Source organism: Taudactylus pleione, unplaced genomic scaffold, assembly GCF_031769625.1.
Source record: "Taudactylus pleione unplaced genomic scaffold, aTauple2 ptg000098l, whole genome shotgun sequence".
NCBI classification, from domain to species: Eukaryota; Metazoa; Chordata; class Amphibia; order Anura; family Myobatrachidae; genus Taudactylus; species Taudactylus pleione.
This window is the reverse complement of record NW_028284500.1, coordinates 1,995,498-2,017,149: the sequence shown is the minus strand read 5'-3', so window position 1 is coordinate 2,017,149 and position 21,652 is coordinate 1,995,498. Positions and strand designations below refer to the sequence as shown.

General features: G+C 44.6%; 1 protein-coding gene across 9 annotated transcripts in view; it reads right to left on the bottom strand.

Annotated features, from left to right (window-relative positions):
* LOC148526422 (ankyrin repeat and fibronectin type-III domain-containing protein 1-like) overlaps positions 1 to 21,652 on the bottom strand; it is a 493,356-nt gene that overhangs the window by 221,224 nt on the left and 250,480 nt on the right. For 5 of the 9 annotated variants that reach the window (XM_088470360.1, XM_088470359.1, XM_088470361.1 and 2 more), the window contains one exon: positions 6,676 to 6,716. In XM_088470360.1, coding sequence (XP_088326486.1) covers positions 6,676 to 6,716 — 41 coding nt within the window. Of the gene's footprint in view, positions 1 to 6,675; positions 6,717 to 9,068; positions 9,083 to 9,436; positions 9,464 to 9,703; positions 9,729 to 13,792; positions 13,841 to 21,652 lie in introns of those variants that run through there. The other 4 variants (XM_088470364.1, XM_088470366.1, XM_088470365.1 and 1 more) reach the window with 4 other exon arrangements.

Genomic DNA, 21,652 nt, shown 5'->3' with positions numbered 1-21,652 from the left:
GTTGCCGGGCTTTCGATATGAATTCACTAGCCATGGCATTGTAACCATTTGATGGTATAACCATCAATGGTATTAGTGTACACATGCGCAGAAGCATTCAGACTTTCGCGCATGCGCATATTAGATGAGTCACGGACACCACTTCCGTCCACAACTGCATAGAAGCAACGAGCCATCAGATGGACATCAGAAAGCTGCATCCGATGGCTGGCAACCATCAAATACCCGCAATTTGATGGAAAAGGACTTTCATCCAATCAGGAAAATCGATAGTTGCTAACCATCGGCTTCCAATGTCCGCCTGTACCATCAATCATACCAAGCCAATTAATCGTATTATGAACATTTAAAGGTTTTGGGGACCACACAAATACACACACGTAGTTTAGTGATCATTTGCAACCGCGCATACGTGAAGACTTCTGAAAACCCCTACGGCATGTGTTACACGTATGCACAATGATGCTGCTGCTCCGATCAGGACAGATGGAGTCAGAAATGGGGCGGCAAAGTGATGGGCTTTTCTGGGTGGTGACCTGAAGGGAATGCAAAAAAAACTCTGGGCCTGATTCAGAGCCGGACGCTCTTTAAGAGCGCTCGCTCTGAATCAGGGCGTTTTTTTTTTGGGTTTTTTTTGCGGCCTCCTGGCCGCTCACTAAGCTGTGGGTGACCACCCACAGCTTTTGCGAGCGGCCAGGTGATGATCACGATGGTCGCGACCATCGGGGCTTGCGACGAGACCCTTGTGGTAGGGTCTCATCCGTCGCAAGCCCCAGAGAGCTTCCTGCTCTAACAGAGCAGGAAGCTCTCCACTGACATCACTGGTGATGTCAGTGGTGCCTCCCACAAACGCAGGCGTTCCTTCGGGAACGCCTCTGTTTGTGTAGCCACCCCCCCTCCCCGCCTACAAAACGGGGGGAGTTGTCGATCAACATCGACAGCCGCTCCTTTTGTAGTGAGTCCCGGAGCGAGAGAATCTCTCTCTCGCTCCGGGGCTTGCACACCGCGCGTGCGCAGTACCCCACCATCGACTCGCTTGTGAGCGCTATGCACTTGCGAGTGGGTCTGAATCAGTCCCACTGTCTCATGGATGCATGTGTTGTCGGCTCAGCGCACAGACTACTACACTAGGGGGGCAGAAACTAGCATTTGCATATTATCGCAGCCGCAACTCCGGCAACAGATGCAACAGCGGACACCTCTGAATCATGCCCAATGTGATGTAGATACTGGATTAGCACAACGTACACCAAAACAATTACAGTATGCTTGCAAAAATGTGCAGTTCCCTGAATACTTCCTAAGTGCCAAATCTCCATCTTTCTCTCCGAGTACGGAAAGAATATAAATATTATTCCATGTGACATAAGCGTATGATGAATATCCCAATATACACAAACCATTGGCACTTTCCCGGCTGCTGAAATTGGTTGCACTGCTGCTAGGATACTGTGCTCCGTGTCTCTCAAGGCAGAATGATTCCGCCTGTAGCGGAGGGGTTTGGACTGGAATATGACAGAGAGTGAGGGGGTTGCGGACAGTAAGGGACAGACTGACAGGGATACTCCTGAAACGGTGGGTTTAAGAAGATAAGACCATGACTAAATGTAAAAATAAAAGGACATGAAGAACAGTTCACAAGCAAAACCTGGACAGCATCACTGGGCAATGATGATAAATACACGCATGAGCTGCGGAAGCCAGAGATCCTGCGATGAGTAGGTACCAATAGACTGTGTAGGTGCCCAATATGTAGACTGCAGAACGTACCGTCAGACGTAGTAGTAGTAACAGCTGGTATAAACAGATACTGACAGTAGTCCCCAGCTATGGTAGTGAACAGTGGCCAGCATGTTAGGAGTTGTTGTTAGGTGTTTACTCCTCAGTTTCCAAATCAATGAAACTCAAGGAAGCTGATCAATAAAAGACTTGAATTAATTAGCATCTAAAAAGCTAAATCTGGTGCCTTTTAACATATTGCTATAATCATACTTGCATGCTTTTAAATGCTTCCCTCTGGGGTGGGGGATTGGGGGGGGGCATGATGCCTCAAATCACGCCACCGTCCCTGCTGCTGTGTAATCCCCCATCATGGCATCGCACAACGGTGGGTGGAGTATGATGAGGTGACCCATCCCCGGACTGTAGGGAGCAGCAGAATCCCCAGTCTCCCGGGAGGGCAGGCAGGCAAGTGATGGCTGTAAAATCCTTGTTAGGCCCTGTACAATCCTAGCCTAGTTTACCTAGTGGATGATCTGCTATGCTAGCCACAGATTACACAGGTCTGCGATGAAAAAGCTTTTTTAACGAATTTATGTGATAATTATAGATTTTTGGCTTCTGAACACGAAAATGACTCCCGATTTTGTATATCACATCACGTTTTTCTGCAAAACGTGGTATTTATGAATAAGTCACTTTTTTTCAAATTCTTTAAAGTAATAAATGTATTCTGCCTACATTTATTATAAAACATTGTCTTAAATGAATTCAGGGCCTGATTCAGAGCCGGACGCTATTTCCGGACGCTCGTTCAGAAAAAGGGGCTGGCTATTTAAATTAAGCGCTCGCTCTTTGCGGTCTGTTGACGCCTCTATGTCTGAACGAGCGAACAAAATATGCGCTCGCTATTTTAAAAAAAACGCCCCCTGGCCGCTCGCATCCTACGTCATCTCCGCTATTTATTTGATTAATCGAGTACATCGAAAGGCGTCTGAACTGCTCGCAGTGCTTGTCGTTGGATTTTCCTACCGCAATCATGCGAACAGTTCAGGCTAAGAGACAACCAAGTGACGTGGTCGATGACGCTGCTTTGTTAATTATGCACACCCATTAAACGCCTGTTTTGACCGTTTGGCACGCCTGCGTTCGGATCTCCACTCCCCATTTTCAAGCAACTTCCCCTGTTACCACCCACAAACGCCTCATCCTGCCACTCAAATTAGCAGGCACTCGCTATTTTGCGAGCACACGGTTTCCGACCGCACTGACTGGTTGGCGCACGCGCATTAGAACCCATACGCATGCGCAGATGTGCGAACATCGCTCGGAGCGAACAAGCGGCCGCTTACGAGCGGCTCTGAATCAGGCCCTCAGTCCGTAGTATACAACGTTGCAATTCAGTTCTCGATATAAGACTTCCCCCCGCCCAGTGCCAGATTAAGGTCCACATGGGCCTGGTAGCCGAAATTTACAAAGGGCCTAAACACAATACTATCTAAAGGAACATTGCACACACACAACAACTACAACTACAAGGTGAGGTGGTGAAGGTGGAACCAAATACAACAGATGCAACACAGTTTTGCCCTGTGCCGGCTCGTTTTAACCCCTGCCTACCAACACACATACACACACACACACTACGTATACAGTACACAGTACACACTACACACACACATTACATATACAGTACACACCACTCCCACAGTACAAGTGATTTAAAATATTTTAAACAATGTCAAGGATCCAAAGAAACTGTCAGGGAAATGCTTAATAGTTACAGAAACCTTGGCTGCAATATGAGTTTAGAGGTACATTTTTTTAATTCCCATATTGAGCATTTCCCAAATAATCTCGGAGACTATAGTGAAGAGCAGGGTGAACGGTTCCCCCAAGACGTTAAAGATGTAGAAAGAAGATACCAGGGTCTTTGGGACGTCAGCATGATGGCTGACTACTGCTGGATGATACACAGAGACGACACAGAAAAAGCTTATAAGCGAAAAGCGACAAAACGAAGTTTGAAGTAAAAAAAAAACAAGATATTAATGATTTTTTTTCCCAGCGGTGACGTGTGCAGCACTTTTGGCGCAGACCTCTGTCGAGCGGTGGTTCTAGTAAGAAATTCTCCCCATCCCCGAGACTAGTCCCAATCCCTAAACAGCCCCCTGCTGCCTAACCCCCCTACCACCACATAACCTAACCCTTCCTGTGGCGCCTAACCCTAACCGCCAGCATTCAGAGAATCTCAACATTTCACACATTCTGAGGATGTCAACGTGGTGCCTGTCAACACGTTGAATCATGTTGACATTCTAGTGCCTGACATTGTGATGTTGACAATATGAATGTTGCTTACTGTCGACCATCTGACCAGATAGCCAGTGCAGGTATCTATGTCAAACTCAATGCAATTCACAAAATGTTGAGATTTCCCATGTGGCAGTCGATATTTGGCCACTGCATATGCACCGCGTCCGGCGTGCGCATGCGCGAGTCCCGCCGAGTGACTGAACTTCAGTCGCTATGGGGCTCGCTACAAGGCGGGGCGGCTGTCGATGGTGAGTGACAGCTCGTCCCGTTTTGTAGACGGGTGGGGGGGTGGCTGCACAATCGCAGGGCGTTCCCTTAGGAACGTCTGGCGTTTGTGGGTCACCCACAGCTTTGCGAGCGGCCTGGAGACAAAAAAGAAAAAACGCCCACAGACCCTGCGAGCTGCCTGCAGTAGCGAGCGGGTCTGAATCAGGGCCATTATCTCTGGCATCTATAAGATTTTGCTACATTCTCAGTTCCCTGCAAACCCTAGTTTTGCAGATGCTTGGGATCAAGATTTTTCACAGCTGTAATTCTGCACACAAAAATGCATCCGCAATGGGATTAGCGTGAACATCTAAATTAGGCCCCATGCTAATAGCAAAGGCAATTTCTGCCTTGCATGGGGCAACAGATTAAGCACATTATGGCATGGGAGAAGGTCTGTCTGATAAATTGTGGCGGCACAACACTCTGTATCTTGCAGTCTAAACGTCTATAATCCGCCACAATTGCATTATCGGTCGTACAATCGATCTTCTGAGCAACCCTCAGAATGTCCATCAGATGTAAGCCGCTGGGGCCAGTGAAGCTGCGTACACAGACTCAGGGCCTGATGCAGAGCAGCTCGTAAGCGGCCGCTCGTTCGCTCCGAGCGATGTTCGCACATCTGCACATGCGTATGGGTTTTAGTACGCATGCGTGAACCAGTCATTGCGGTCGAAAATCGTGTGCTCGCAAAATAGCGAATGCCTGCTAATTTGAGTGACAGGATGAGGCGTTTGTGGTTGGTAACAGGGGAAGGTGCTTGAAAACGGGGAGTGGAGATCCAAACGCAGGCGTGCCAAACGGTCAAAACGGGCGTTTTAAGGGTATGCATAATTAACAAAGCAGCGTCATTGACCACGTCACTTGGTTGTCCTTTAGCCTGAACTGCTCGCATGATTGCGGTAGGAAAATCCAACCACAAGCACTGCAAGCAGTTCATACGCCTTTCGATGTACTCGATTAATCAAATAAATAGCGGAGATGACGTATGATGCGAGCGGCCAGGGGGCGTTATTTCCTAAATAGTGAGCGCATGTTTCGTTCGCTCGTTCAGACATAGAGGCGTCAACAGACCGCAAAGAGCGAGCGCTTCATTTAAATAGCCGGCCCCTTTTTCTGAATGAGCGGCCGCAAATAGCGTCCGGCTCTGAATCAGGCCCTCAGTCACTGTCTGCAACATGCCTACTAAACGCTTGCTACACGCCCATGTTTGACTAGCCACCCCCATTACCTCCCATAAACGCACACTGACTATCACTCACTCTGGTTCCAAATACTCACTATGAACATCGTCTGTAACCCATTTGCCTATGAGCAGTGAATCTGTGGAACGAGTGTACAATGTAAAACATACAATATAGCAATATTAATACGTGAGAGTCATTTTCTGTATGAAGGTTGTAGGAGTTTTTTTAAGATGAAAACCCCACTGTATGGTCACTGTATGAATGGCTGGTACACTAAGGGGGGAGTGATACCAGCAGCCTGCAGGGACGGAGCAGAAGAATCTCATCTCTGCTGCTTCTCCTCTGCGGTGGCGTGCCAGCTTTCATAACGCCATTGCAGTCCACACAGCAGACTATGGGAATTCCATAGTGTGCAAACTTAATGGGACCACAGGAGAAATCAGTAACTTCACCACCACGTCTGGCAATTCTGGCATACCAGAACGGCTGATGGGCCAGCCTGGCCGACTGTAGCTCTGACTGAGCAGTTCCGCCTCCTGGCGCTCTGCTTGGTGGCATGTTTAGACAGGGCGTGCTGCAAGGCCATGCCACCCATGACTCACGGCACACCCCAGTGATGCCTGGCCATGCCCCCATGACATGTGGCCACGTACCCTTGTTCTGTACGTGCACAGGAAGTATTCCAGGGTAGAATTTTAGCTCCAGTACATCCCTGTTCTTTGTATTATCCAGTTGATAAATTTGCCCAAAGCTGTGATAACCCCTTTTCCCAGCAAAAACCTGAAAAAGAGGCTGTCACTGCTTGTTAATTAGATTTCTAAGTCACACATATCTCATTGTTATAGGCCATCATAGGTGGGGTTATATATCGGTGCCCAGAATCCCCACCAGGCCAATATGAACAAAACGGTTCCCTGCTATTCCTATCCTAGCACAAGCACATATTCACTTTAAAGTTTAACCAGCAGTACCCAGAACAAGGTGCATCAGTAATGTTTGCTATCCACAGTAATGTATGTAGATAATGCATAGACAGAATATGAATCGGTAAAAGGCACAATTAGCCCCCCTCCTTCCTTCTCTTGTAAAGCTCATGAACTTGCCCATACTTGCCATATTAACTCCCATTAAGCACTGAATAGGTTGTGGTAACGACGATGAACACAGGACAAGGAAGAGTTCTTACCTTGGTGTTTGAAATTCTTTCCGGTCCACTGACCCCAGACTCTGTAAGACAAGAAAGATCCTTTTAGATATGGTTTATGCAGAGGATGAGGAGGAAATTCCACATACATTCCTAACTTGAGAAAGGATTAACTTAATGGTTCCCAACACTATTAGAGGGAATCTATACCTTATTTTATCCCCCCTCCGCTGACCCCAACATACCATAAATTAGCCATTACACGGGGCCTTCTATTGATCCCAAAGGGAAATCTGGCAGAATTAATTGATATGAAAGCATATGAGTCTGGGATGTCTTAATAACTATTATTATTATTAGTAGTAGTAGTATAATTATTAATAATAACTATTATTATTAGTAGTAGTAGTAGTATAATTATTAATAATAACTATTATTATTAGTAGTAGTAGTAGTATAATTATTAATAATAACTATTATTATTAGTAGTAGTAGTATAATTATTAATAATAACTATTATTATTATTAGTAGTAGTAGTATAATTATTAATAATAACTATTATTATTATTAGTAGTAGTAGTATAATTATTAATAATAACTATTATTATTATTAGTAGTAGTAGTATAATTATTAATAATAACGATTATTATTATTAGTAGTAGTAGTATAATTATTAATAATAACTATTATTATTATTAGTAGTAGTAGTATAATTATTAATAATAACTATTATTATAAATTTATAAAGCACTTACATTTGTGGAAACAGTACATAAAGGGCATTATAATAACTGCATCATTTTAACAATTGTACATAGTGACACAATAGGACTCAAGACACGGGTCAAAAGAGCCTGCAATCTAGAGGACAAAGGGATGAAAACAGAGGTAAGGGAACAAGCTGTGTGTTTTAAATGGGAAAAAGTAATAAAATAGTTCTGAAAGAAGCGTCTGGGAGACTCCTGAAGCTCGGGTGGCTCTCTCGGACACCCGGAAAAGTTGGAAAGGCTCCTGGAGGCCGTTTGTTGTCGCGCATGTCCCGAGTGAAATTGGCGGTCCAGACAGCTTAATGACGTTATTTGCGCTGAATTGCTTCAATGTGCCAGGCCACAATGATGGGGGACTGAACCACGAGCAAGCGCTTGCGACATTACGTCCCACATAGGTCTCCGCGTCTGCCCTGCTGCAAGAGCATATGCGCATTATTGCTGGTCTGCATAAGCTATTACTGAACTTTGCCTATGGGAGAACATCGTGACACTGCCCCTTTCCCACCCTCGTTTAGGGATGGACCAATGTTCCCAGCACAATGGAAATAGTTTATCCATTCGATGCCTGGTATGCGATGGTTGCTAATCATCTCAAGCCTCAATCTGATGACGGCACTACTTAAAAATCACATGCGGCCACCCAGAGGTGAAGTCCAGAGATGCGGCGAACTGTGAATGTTCACAACAGAAATATTGATGGTTAAACCATCGATGGTTACCATGGGCTGAGCATCTTCCATTGGCCATCTCTACCCTCGTTCTGGTTCTCCTTTTTGAAGGATCGATAAGTTCAAAATGTGCGCAAGTCTTCAATTGCATATATATATGCGTTCGCTTTCTGAGTATGCAGAGCAAAATCCCTAGGCGTCAGCCCCATTGTGCCTCACTTGTAATAGAACAATCAGAGTAATTGTAGATTGGTTGCTATGACTTGTTGCTTTGTGATGTCTGTCACTATACATAAATAAATGCTAATGAGGTGGATGGATTATACAACAGGAAGCATAAACACGGGAGCTGGTGGTATGTACTGGACCTTTTACAACGCTAAATACCAAATAATTGGAAATAATTCCGTAAAAAAAAAAGGATAATCGCCATTTTTATTTTATTTCTTTGTTACTATTTATACCATATGAAGTGTCAGCATTAGGCTGATGTCCTTCTCCCATGTTAGGTTAGAGAATGACTACAGTTCAGCAATAACTTGACAGCAATTATTTCCTATTAATGATTGCAGGGCAGTGGTCAGACCAACAGGAAGACAACCCAATACAGACCGCTAATCCAAAAATGCCATTTATAGAGCAATGAAAGTAACTGTCCTGAGATGAATAACAGGTAGGATAGGCCGGGTACTGTGAAGGTGGTATGTGCTGTGATGGATGGCTAGACGAGCGCTGGTTGATGTTAGAAATTCTCTGTTTAATATTTGATAGGCAGACCTTACATGCAGAGCTGTGACTCCTGTCTGCTAAAGGTCAGGCTGGGCAAGAGTGTGCTAGACAGAGCCATGGGGTGTTATTAGTCTCCCTGGGGAAGGTACGCTACCCTTGAGGTATTCCAGCCCTGCAGGCGTCATTATGCACCTGTGGAGCGACAGGAAATTCAGCAGATTACTAGTCATTGTCAGACAAAGGAGAACTAATTGGGCATTAGTTACCACTTCATTATCAAGCCCTACTTCTCACCTCCAGCTATAGCACAAAGCAATCAGTGTGTGAATTACTGAGCTGTACTACAACAGCTTCCATACCAGGAACCATGCCGATGAGGAGTTAACCTTTGACTCCGCTGGAAACTAAGGCGGAAGGGGGGTGGTTTGGGGGGAATTGCTTTCTTTCCTGACTTTACATTACTCAGACATTGTTCCATGAACAAACCCTACAGCTGAAGTATACATATTTCTGAATGTTGCTTTATAAGTGATTCCATAGGCTGAATGGGCAGACAGATACAGTATGGCACCTGAGATCTGCTTCCAGACCCTAAATGGCACAGATTCGATTTCATTAGTGCATTAAACAGTACCTCCAACCTGTCCCGAATGTGGCGGGACAGTCCCTGATAAAGGACCTTGAAAATAGGCGGAGCTTACTTGAAAACAGGCGAGGCCTATTACAAAAATGCGTGCCTTGGTGCGAATCAGGTAGGACTCGCCGGTAGCCTCATATACAGCTACAGATACACACAAGTTTTAACATGTTAAATAGGAAAAATGTACACATCTCTTCAACTTCCCAATGTCTTTATTACTTATGAACTGCCTAGTAACACTTCCCTTTATATTATACTTACCGACCAAGCTACCCGGGAGATGCTGGGGGACGAGACCCAGGCTATAAGTGCAGGAATCACAGCATCATGACCCCACCCTCTGTTATACAATGTGGCATTATGGAGCAGGGGAATAACCATGATGACATGGATTACTAAGAATCGCCACATTGAGCATCAGGCCGCCCACCTACGGTATATGGGGATTTGGGGCAGATGCAGGAGGCTGGGAGAGCACCCCAAAATGTTCTTCATTTGGTGTATAATATATTAGCTTACATTTCATTCACAGTGTGAATAATAATTAAAACAGAAATGGTCCTCCCTCCGCAGCACACCTGGCGACCCAGGAAGCCGATTGGCGATCGCTTCCCTTCTATGCCATGCACCATGCCTGAGTCACTAATCTGGGTAATAAGGTAAAAGAGAGGTCCGATACGAATGACCCACCTCATGCCTCGTGCCACGTATTATGCTTAATCTGCGACTTTATACCAATTCCTATGCTACAAAAGCGCTAATTCAATGTACCTATTATACTGTAAGAGACTTTGTATGTGTGATTAAGATGCAAAACTCTAGAAATGTATGAAAGTACAGGGATCGCTACCCGTGGCAGAGAGTCTCAGTAGCGGCAAGTGTCTCACGCCATATGGCGCAGAAATGCTAGGTGAATGAGGACATATATGTATGTGCCTGTATGTTTATATATGTATAAATGTACTTCTACATGTTTATACCTCCCCTCTTTTATAACAGTAAACATCACATTGGCAGTCTGGCCTCATGCATGCAGGTAACCCTGGAATCTCCTGTTCTTATATTCTGCATGAGGGATAACATTAATGACATATAAGGCAAGAGTATATATATAAACTAAAATGACTAAAGTGATGTTGGAAATCACTGATTATGAAGTTATTGTATTTTGCACATTAACAACCTTCTCTACTTTGCCACACTCCTCTTATCTCTGTAAGTATGTTGTGCCGTCCATGCAGCTGCGCAGAGATGCAGAAACGCCTTTGGTGATTTAATACACCTTGCCTACTCTTGGATGGCATACGGAATGCATTGGCGTTTGAGTGAAAGCAGTAATTTGTACTGGCCAATAGGAGGAGTTGTGAGGGTGTTCCTTCATACCACAGTGAGGGCCGGTGGTGGTACTGGGGTCGGTGATACCCACTGCGGAAAGAAGACTCCCAGCCTCTGGCGCGCATCTGAAAGGGAGACGTGATCTCATGGGTAAGGGAGGTGATCGGGAGCCGGGCGCTGTACAATAACATCACAGTGTAGCACCAGGCTCCCAGTCACTGAAGAGGAGCTGGCATTTTGGTGTCACTCTCTCGGATTCCGCACCCCCTTCCCCCAGTGACGACCAGTGGAATAGTTGCACATAGCAACCAATCAGCTTTTACCTATCATTTTATAGAATGTACTTGATAAATGCTTCCTCAAAGCGGATTGTTTGCTATAGGCAACATCTCCACTCTCACACTGCTTGCTATAGCTCCCCCTTATTAGTTTTTAACATATATATAGCCCATTCAATCCAATAGCAAACAGTGGCGGTGGTGCGGGGCTAATTACAAAAGGTCACACACTTCAAGCCTCCGGCAAAACACAGCTAAACTCATGAACGCACTAAATTTCTGTGCACATCTCCCTCCTCCTCCTCGCATCACTTCCTCACTCCATTTATCAGAATAACATTACACCACCTTACTTACACTGTATAAAACACAATACACCGCCTTACTTACACTGTATAAAACACAATACACCGCCTTACTTACACTGTATAAAACACAATACACCGCCTTACTTACACTGTATAAAACACAATACGCCGCCTTACTTACACTGTATAAAACACAATACGCCGCCTTACTTACACTGTATAAAACACAATACGCCGCCTTACTTACACTGTATAAAACACAATACGCCGCCTTACTTACACTGTATAAAACACAATACGCCGCCTTACTTACACTGTATAAAACACAATACGCCGCCTTACTTACACTGAATAAAACACAATACGCCGCCTTACTTACACGGTATAAAACACAATACGCCGCCTTACTTACACGGTATAAAACACAATACGCCGCCTTACTTACACGGTATAAAACACAATACGCCGCCTTACTTACACGGTATAAAACACAATACACCGCCTTACTTACACGGTATAAAACACAATACACCGCCTTACTTACACTGTATAAAACACAATACACCGCCTTACTTACACTGTATAAAACACAATACACCGCCTTACTTACACTGTATAAAACACAATACACCGCCTTACTTACACTGTATAAAACGCAATACACCGCCTTACTTACACTGTATAAAACGCAATACGCCGCCTTACTTACACTGTATAAAACGCAATACGCCGCCTTACTTACACTGTATAAAACACAATACGCCGCCTTACTTACACTGTATAAAACACAATACGCCGCCTTACTTACACTGTATAAAACACAATACGCCGCCTTACTTACACTGTATAAAACACAATACGCCGCCTTACTTACACTGTATAAAACACAATACGCCGCCTTACTTACACTGTATAAAACACAATACGCCGCCTTACTTACACTGTATAAAACACAATACGCCGCCTTACTTACACTGTATAAAACACAATACGCCGCCTTACTTACACTGTATAAAACACAATACGCCGCCTTACTTACACTGTATAAAACACAATACGCCGCCTTACTTACACTGTATAAAACACAATACGCCGCCTTACTTACACTGTATAAAACACAATACGCCGCCTTACTTACACTGTATAAAACACAATACGCCGCCTTACTTACACTGTATAAAACACAATACGCCGCCTTACTTACACTGTATAAAACACAATACACCGCCTTACTTACACTGTATAAAACACAATACACCCCCTTACTTACACTGTATAAAACACAATACACCCCCTTACTTACACTGTATAAAACACAATACACCGCCTTACTTACACTGTATAAAACACAATACACCGCCTTACTTACACTGTATAAAACACAATACACCGCCTTACTTACACTGTATAAAACACAATACACCGCCTTACTTACACTGTATAAAACACAATACACCGCCTTACTTACACTGTATAAAACACAATACACCGCCTTACTTACACTGTATAAAACACAATACACCGCCTTACTTACACTGTATAAAACACAATACACCGCCTTACTTACACTGTATAAAACACAATACACCGCCTTACTTACACTGTATAAAACACAATACACCGCCTTACTTACACTGTATAAAACACAATACACCGCCTTACTTACACTGAATAAAACACAATACACCGCCTTACTTACACTGTATAAAACACAATACACCGCCTTACTTACAGTGTATAAAACACAATACACCGCCTTACTACACTGTATAAAACACAATACACCGCCTTACTTACACTGTATAAAACACAATACACCGCCTTACTTACACTGTATAAAACACAATACACCGCCTTACTTACACTGTATAAAACACAATACACCGCCTTACTTACACTGTATAAAACACAATACACCGCCTTACTTACACTGTATAAAACACTATACACCACCTTACTTACATTGTATAAAACACAGTACACCACCATACTTACACTGTATAAAACACAATACCATGATTCATTATTTCACACATAACATATTTGTACTGGAAATGATAACATGCCCTTTACAGATGGGCCCTTTATGGATATTAGAAGCCACTAAAAAAAATATCTGCAACCTGTATGCCTTGGGGTGACCGTAGCGTGACGCCTGACATCATCACACCGAATTCTCACAACATTCTGCAATATTGGTACCGTAATCTAATAACAATATATAATCCAGTCTGCTCCCCAGCTAAACATTATATAGGTTTGTGCGTGTGGGGACTGGGAGAATAGCACATACTCTTTACAGGCTAAGGCACAGCGAATGGATGGGACGGAAATGAATGGGATTGTTTGTGAATCAGTAGATGGGACTGATGGAGGAGAGTGGCCACTGAGAGAGCCCTGGGAAAAGGAAAATGAAATGTGATGCAAACCTTACATGAAGAATCAGGATTTATGCAGTGTAGTACTCCTCCTCTTCCTCTTTTTAACCTTCCTTCCTTCCTCCGTCGGTTTAGCCCCCAAAATTTAGTCAGTACCCCCTGCGCCCCAGTTGCCCCCCTGCACTTCAGCACCACTTCTTCCCTGTCTCCTTTACCAAGGATTGCGCCCCAGAGGAATGTGGGATCTTGCAGGCAGCTCCTATGGAGAAACCAGTGAGAGTTTGGGAGTGCTGGGTGCATGCTTCCCTCATGCTGCCTGTTGTACATTTACAATCTGGTTGCTTGGCAATGGGCTAAAGGCAAAATCCACAACAGAAGGGAAAGCACAGGGCCGAATGCTAATCAATGCAAAGAAAAGTTTACTTTCACCTCCTCCCCCCCTCTTTTAGTCTCATCACACTACTTTCTACCATGTCCTACAACTACAGCAAGGATCAGCAGATCATTACCATACGGGAGCTGGTTTGTTGTGCCTTGGCTGGGAGAGGTTACCCGTGTTTGATAGCTCTCTGTGCCATGTTATCATATTAGCCTGTTTCAATTCACTTTCATACAGATATCACTGTCCTTGCTCTAAGGCAGCTGTCAGTCCAAAGAGGACTTGCCACCAAATACCATTGTATCCTCCTCATCAAATATCCTCAGGCCTTTTTCTGTTTGTAGCAAACTAAACATACTTAAAAGACTCTGGTACTCTCTAGTTAAACACTGATGTGTACTTTAACCCCAAATCGACCATTTACATTGACCTGTATTTTAGCAAAAACAAAAACCTATAGGAACAGATTTTGTAGCAAATCCTCTGAAAACGGACGTTTTCAGGGTACACCAGTAAAATGTAAGTATCCCTAGAATGTAAGATTGGGGTTCCACAGCAGATATCTGAGATCCCCTGTTTCCGATTGCAAAAACAGCCCCCAATAGGTTTTCTGTGGGGGCTGCTACATTGTGAAATGTACCAAGTTTGGCCCTTGTTGCTAATGCCATCTTTAGATGGCGTATGTCATTGCAGCCTAGAGGTTACATATCGCAGAATTTACAGAGAGGAGGAATCTATAGGATCCCTCCCCGGTGATGATCACTCGCGCATGCGCTGGGGGGCCCCTGACCCTGGATGTGTTTCTTCATACAGTATGTCCTGGCGGAACATAATTTCTTATTGTTGTGAATAGAAATCATAATTATTGAGTCTGAAATCAGATAATTAATAAATGGGTCCCTTAAAGCTATTTAGTGTCATATCGCCTTAGAAATTCTACAAAAAGGTGGTGGTGGGGGGGGGGTGTCAGGAACCTGGACAGCACAGACGGTGTAATGGTTAGCATTACTGCCTCACAGCACTGAGGTCATGGGTTCCATTCCCACTACTGTGTGGAGTTTGTATATTCTCCCTGTGCTTTTGTGGTTTTCCTCCCACACTCCAGAACCCTGTAAGTGTGTGCATATATGTAGTAGAGAATATAGATTGTAAGCTCCACTGGGGCAGGGACTGATGTGAATGGCCAAATATTGTCTGCAAAGCGCTGAGGAATATGTGTGCGCTATATAAATAACTGGTAATAAATAATAATATAAACCTGAGAACTACATATGAATTTTGCCCAACTGGTGGCCTGCAGGCCCCCGTAACACTTTCAGAAGCCCATTGCATGTTGCATAAGGCCTGTGTCGTTACATCCCCTGCTATGGAGCAGTGTAATCTCACTAATTGCTTTGGTATCACTCTACCTACAAAACAACAAGTGCTTTCATTTTTTTTTGTTCTTACAGATGAAAGCTGTTATGAAACGGCTTCACTCCATGTAATCACTGAGGTTTCACTGGATGAAATAGCAGGACATCCTCTTCGCTTTTGTGCATGTGGTAGGCATGGAGCTAGTGTTCTGTACATAGTACTGTATGTAGTACCACTGTGATTGGTTGGCATTAGGTCACTTTGCTGGGCACAGGTGTAATAATCGGCTATAGAGGGCATGATACTGTAATTACAGTATGAGCATGAGGTTATTTGCCAGGGATGGATCTGCAATGATGGGAATGGGCCACTGGTGTGCATCAAGTTAATCTGGGCATCGCAGAGTGTATGGGGAATGGGGATGGATGAGAATCCAGTGGGCCTGAAGTTATGATGTTGGGTACAGGGGTGCTGAGAGGAGGTGGGGCTGTACTACTTACTCGGGCCTGATGGAGGAGCCTGGCAGGGAGCCCGGGTCAGCAACTGTCTCCACTGACACAGCTGGCATGGGACTTATGTGATGGGCATGAGCCTGTTATGTGGGGCTCAGATTTATACTGTATACTGGGCATGGGACTTATGTGATGGGCATTAGCCTGATATGTGGGGCTCAGAGTTATATACTTGGCATGGAACTTATGTGATGGGTATGAATCTGATATGAACAGTACTTTCTTTCTCACAGCTCTGTGCATGGCACATTATGTATACCGTTTATTTTAACTATAAAACTCTGGTGTTTTTTAGCTGGTGGCCCCAGTCTTCGGGTTAAGGACCAGACAAAAGTGAAGTGACAGTGATTTATTTGGTGCTGTTTGAATTGCATTCATTCTGTGTGACACTAAGAAATAAGGACTCTCCCTATCTTTTGTTCCCAAAGCTTTTAATTCTTCCGGTAATTATGAATATCATGCTAGCATTAGGACACTGTCTATAGTTATCTGACAGTTCTGTGGTACACAGAAGGCTTGGATAATGTGTTGTCTCTCTTTCCATAAAGTAACCATCCATCAATATGGCACCCTGGCCATCATCATTGCATTTCCATAGCAACCTCATGGAGTCTGCCTGGTTCTATCATCCGTAGCAAGGTAAGATATACTGTCACAAGATCATGCTAGGGTTGCTGTCTCCTTTCATGCAAGGCAGCACCTTGCACGCAGCAGACAATTAGTGGCACACCCACTACTTCAGGGCCATGGTACAAGTATACATAGCTAGTTTTATTTGAGAGCACAAAATAAACAATCATAAAAATACATTTTAGCCTGCCCGAGTCTAACTCATTAACTAACTTATTCCATCTATGAAAGGTGGAAGGAACTAGTGTCCAACTTACAAAAAACCATTTAGCACAGCATTTACAATCACAGGCAATGGTCTCTCTTTTTCTCAGGCCTCAATCTGCTCCCCAGGCAGTGAGAGACAGACTAGAGAAGCTGACTCACATTTTATCAGCTTCTTACAGGTGGTCTGGAATCAAGGTTGCTAGTCAGCTAAATGTCTACCAGGCAGAAGTTAGGAACCTGGGGCATATATGTCTCCCATTTACAACCTCCCCAGTGTTTTTGTCACTATATATCAGGCCTGGCCAACCTGGGCTCTCCAGCTGTTGTGAAACTACACATCCCAGCATGACCTGCCACAATTTTAGCATTCCCTAATAGCAAAACTTTTACAGGGCATGCTGGGACTTGTAGTTTCACAACAGCTGGAGAGCCACAGGTTGGCCAGGCCTGCTATATATATATATATATATATATATATATATATATATAAAGGCCAAATTGCTCAGCACTCTCTGGCCCTGATTCAGTGCTCGCTCTGAATCAGGGCCGTCCTTATCTTTTTTAAGAGCGGCCTCCTGGCCGCTCGCATAGCTGTGGGTCACCACCCACACCTATAGCGAGCGGCCAATATGATGGTCGCAATGGTCAAGACCATCGTGACCATCGGGCTTGCGACGAGACCCTTGTGGTAGGGTCTCTTTGTCGCAAGCCCTGGAGTGCTTTTGGGTCTAACAGAGCCAAAAGCACTCCCACTGACATCACTAGTGATGTCAGTGGGGCCGGCCCCAGACGATAGGTGTTCTCATGGGAACGCCTCCGTCTGGGCAGCCACGCCCCCAGCACGCCCACCAAAGGGGGCGTGCTGTCACTCACCATCGACAACACACCCCCTTTGGTGCGAGACCCACGGCTTGGCCGTCGTTATTCGGGTCTCGCGCATGCGCACGACGGAGCCGCCTCCATTGTGCGCATGCGCACTTGGGCAACATCGACCCGCTTGCGAGCGCTCACGAGAGGGTCTGAATCAGGCCCTCTGGACGAACAGAATGATAAGGGGTGCCCTCCTAAAGACAAATAGATCAAACTTTTCCTCTAGTGATGCATGGCAGCACCACAGAAATAAAGAAAACAGAGGCAGCACTCCCAGGTTGAATGGTAGAAAAATTGTTTAAATGAGAAAAAATCATCAGGTACAGATATAGTCGATGTTTCAAGGTCCTTTTCATCAGGACTGTACATATACAATCTTTTTGTATATTTACAGTCCTGATGAAAAGGTCTTAGGACCTTGAAACGTCTACCAATCAACCTGGGAGTGCCACCTCTGTTTTCCTTATTTCTGCAGTCCAGATAGTTCGGGTCTATTAGTTCTGACGGACATAACCTTTAGCGTAAGTGCCGATTGCAGTGAGTGAAAAAGAGAGGAAAAGTTGTCAGTGCACTGCCATCTGCTGTCCGTAGCTGGTATTGTGGCGGATCCTCCATCAAAGCAGGTATTGATAAACTTTGGCCCTCTAGCTAACACAGATCTACAGTCCATCTCACTTCTACATCTAGGTATAGCTAAAAGGAAATGGACATTTTGTACCCATGTTATTGGCTATCTAAATACCATTAGAATTATTAATCAGAAAAAGTTGCAGTGCTCCAGTCATTCATCCATGCATGAGACACCTTGTTCCATACGTCTAATGCTGGCCATACACGCTGCAATTATCGGGACGATCCGCCCGATATCGGCGGATCGCCGCGATAATTGTAGCGTGGGGGGAGGTGACCGAGGGTTAAATATTGCTCGGTCGGGCATGCTGGATTGTCCAGCATGCCCGTCCGATGCGATATTTACCCGGTAACTGTCGGCCGCATCGGGCAGTGTATGCCCAGCGCGGCTGACAGACAGACATTTCCTGTGTTCCTTCCTACGGAAGGAACAGGGAAATGTCTCCTCCCCCGGGGGCGGAGCGCGGATGTCGGGCTATACACTGTGAGATTTCTCTCACAGTGTATGCCGGCGACATCTGCGGCTGGCAGCCGGCCAGATAAAATGTCTGTCGGTCTGACAGGCATTTTATCTTGCCGTGTATGCCCAGCATAAGATGGACAAACCTTGGTAAAAATTGTAACAACCAGTTTTATTAAATAAAAAATAAATAAATAAAGATTGACAGCCAGCAGTTGCTAGTGTTAATTTATTTCATTAAAAGAAAGTAAGACACCGACTGTCTTAAATCACCCAAGCAATCTGTATCATTTATACATAACAGTAGATATTAAAAACACAAGATTATGATCAGCAAGGGCAAATGCAGAGGGGGGGGGGGGGGGTCCAGTTACCCAGAAACCACCTTCCCCCAGTCAGTTTCTCAAATCATGACCACAATCGCAGTAGTAAATAATATGATTCCCAGACTGGCTACGATGATCCACAGACCGCGGGACTTTGCTTGCGGAATGGTGCCCACATGCGGAAAACAAACATTTAGCTCAGATGGGCAGCTTCTACTACAGCATTTACTGGCTCTAGTATCAAGATTTTGGAAACCCCCTCTAGAAATCCTGCATTTGCCCCTGTGAACATACATTACAGTTGTGCTATACCTGATGCCGAGAGTCTGTGTTGTCTACCTATCACCTTCATATCGTTTCCCAATTACGGATTTAACTTACTTCTTTCGACTGATGGGTAGTTAATTTCTTCATAAGCAGAGAAGGTCATGGCTGGGACAGCAAACCTTTAGCTAAGTCTCTAAGGCTCCGAGAGTTACTTGAAGAAATATTGACAGAATAATTGAAAGGACGAGATATCTTCAATTGATTTCTGCCACGCTGGCTGCGAGCGTCCGGAATATTATTTAAAGGTTATGCCTGTAAAATGCTGATTACAGCTGTAAAACTCTGCTGAAAAATCGGAAGAGAAAAACCTACAATTTGCAAAGAATTCCCTGTATTCTGCCGCCTATCATCTTGCCAATTTGAATCCATTTGTGTTAAAATAGTTTCCCATTACCTCGGACAGTAAAAGCGCAAGTGAAAGGCTGTGTAAGTGAAGACATATTGCATTTAATGCTTGGCAGTATGTTCTACTCTTTATCATAGCTTATTCTGAGACGTTAGAGACCCCTTCATCTTGGGCTGAGGGTAATAATCTGAATTTGTGGCGATATGATTTTGCTTTACCAGCCTTTATTTCATTCAGTAGTTTATGGCTAAATTTACCGTATTGTGCAAAACTGCAAAAACAAAGTGAAGAGTAGAATGAAGATGGTGTAACAGCATTGTATATCATATATATATAACCTATAAGAGGGAGTGAAATCATGATTAATAATTGCATAAGATATGTACAAGACAGTAGAGAAATGTGGATGTGGTGCGGGTTAGCTGGCGGTATCTTCTTCTCTGGGAAAAGGTATTATTCTGACCTGGCGCTACAGGCCTGGCGCTGACCTGGTGCCTTTTAATTCTTTGAGATCTGAGGGCCTGACGCAAAATTGGCCAAACGCCTGTTTGGAGAGCGTATCCTGCGAGTTTCTGATCTGCAGAGGTATAATTAGGCTGTAGTAGGACGTTCTCAGTCACGCAGGCAAAGTTTAGCGAGGGCATACAGTACCAACGCAACTGTTGGCTATGCTGAGTTGGACATTAGTATAACCTGCTAGTTTCTAGGGGTCTCTTTTGCACCTAGTGGTGGGTAGGTGTAAGCACGCACTGACAGCGATGGCTAGCAGCAAAACAAGCATACAGATGTGTCCTCACTCACCTTCTGCTTTTGCACCACATGACGCGAGACGCTTGAAGCAACATAGACGCTTGAAGCAACATCCCTAACCGCCACGTTTAGGGATTCGCATACTTCATACTTTTTTCTGAATTTATTGTCGCTGTTTCATGCAAAGTCTCTAATATTGTACCAGGTAAACTAGATTAGCACTTTTGTCGCAAGGCAATTGATTTAAAGTGGCAGATTAAGCACAGTGATGCCCGGTGCAAGGCATGGCGTGGGTCACTTGTATCAGACCTCTGTCTTTTGCCCTTTTATCCAGATTAGTGACTGAGTCGCACACAGAAGCTACATGATATGCCAGTGCCAATAGTCAGGGTACACCTGCATTGTCTGTTTGTTACATAGTGATGACAATAAAATGTATATTTCATGAAAAGACTCTGGCAGGACGCGTGGCGCGGCTAAGTTGTAAAGTCTGTGGTGCGCCAAACGGGGATATCTGGAGCAGTGAATAAGGACACATCTGTACAAGGAAGAAGTTATGTATTTCAGGTCATTAATGGGACTGCATCTGCTGCGCACCTAGCTGCGGGCGCAGGAGCTATCACGGCTGCTAACATGGCAGCAGCTACGATAGCTGTAATACGGTAATTAGGTGGGAGAGCATCGGATCATCTGCGTGTTCCTCAGTTGGCTGAGTGACTATGGAGTGACGCGAGCCGGCCGCTGCAGATGAGTAAAAGAGGCCAGGAAATCTCCGTCTGCTAACGGAGATCGTGGCCTCTTCCCTCCCCCCCAATGGCGGCAACACGCCTCCATTTTGGGAAATGGAGGCCGTCGCTGCCCCATCCCACACCCAGAAATAGCAGCAGACTGTCAATCACTGACAGTCTGCTGCCACTTTGCATGCTACCACGCAGCACCCGTTCTGCGCATGTGTAGATTCCTGATAATCGGTGGCTTACTACTAGTCATCATCATCAGTGAGTGCTTCAGTGGGATGCAGTAATTATGTCGACATATACAATGTTTAACAATGTCGACTCCACAATGTTGACAGTTATAATGTTGACATTGAACATGTCAACATCTGCAGAATGTCA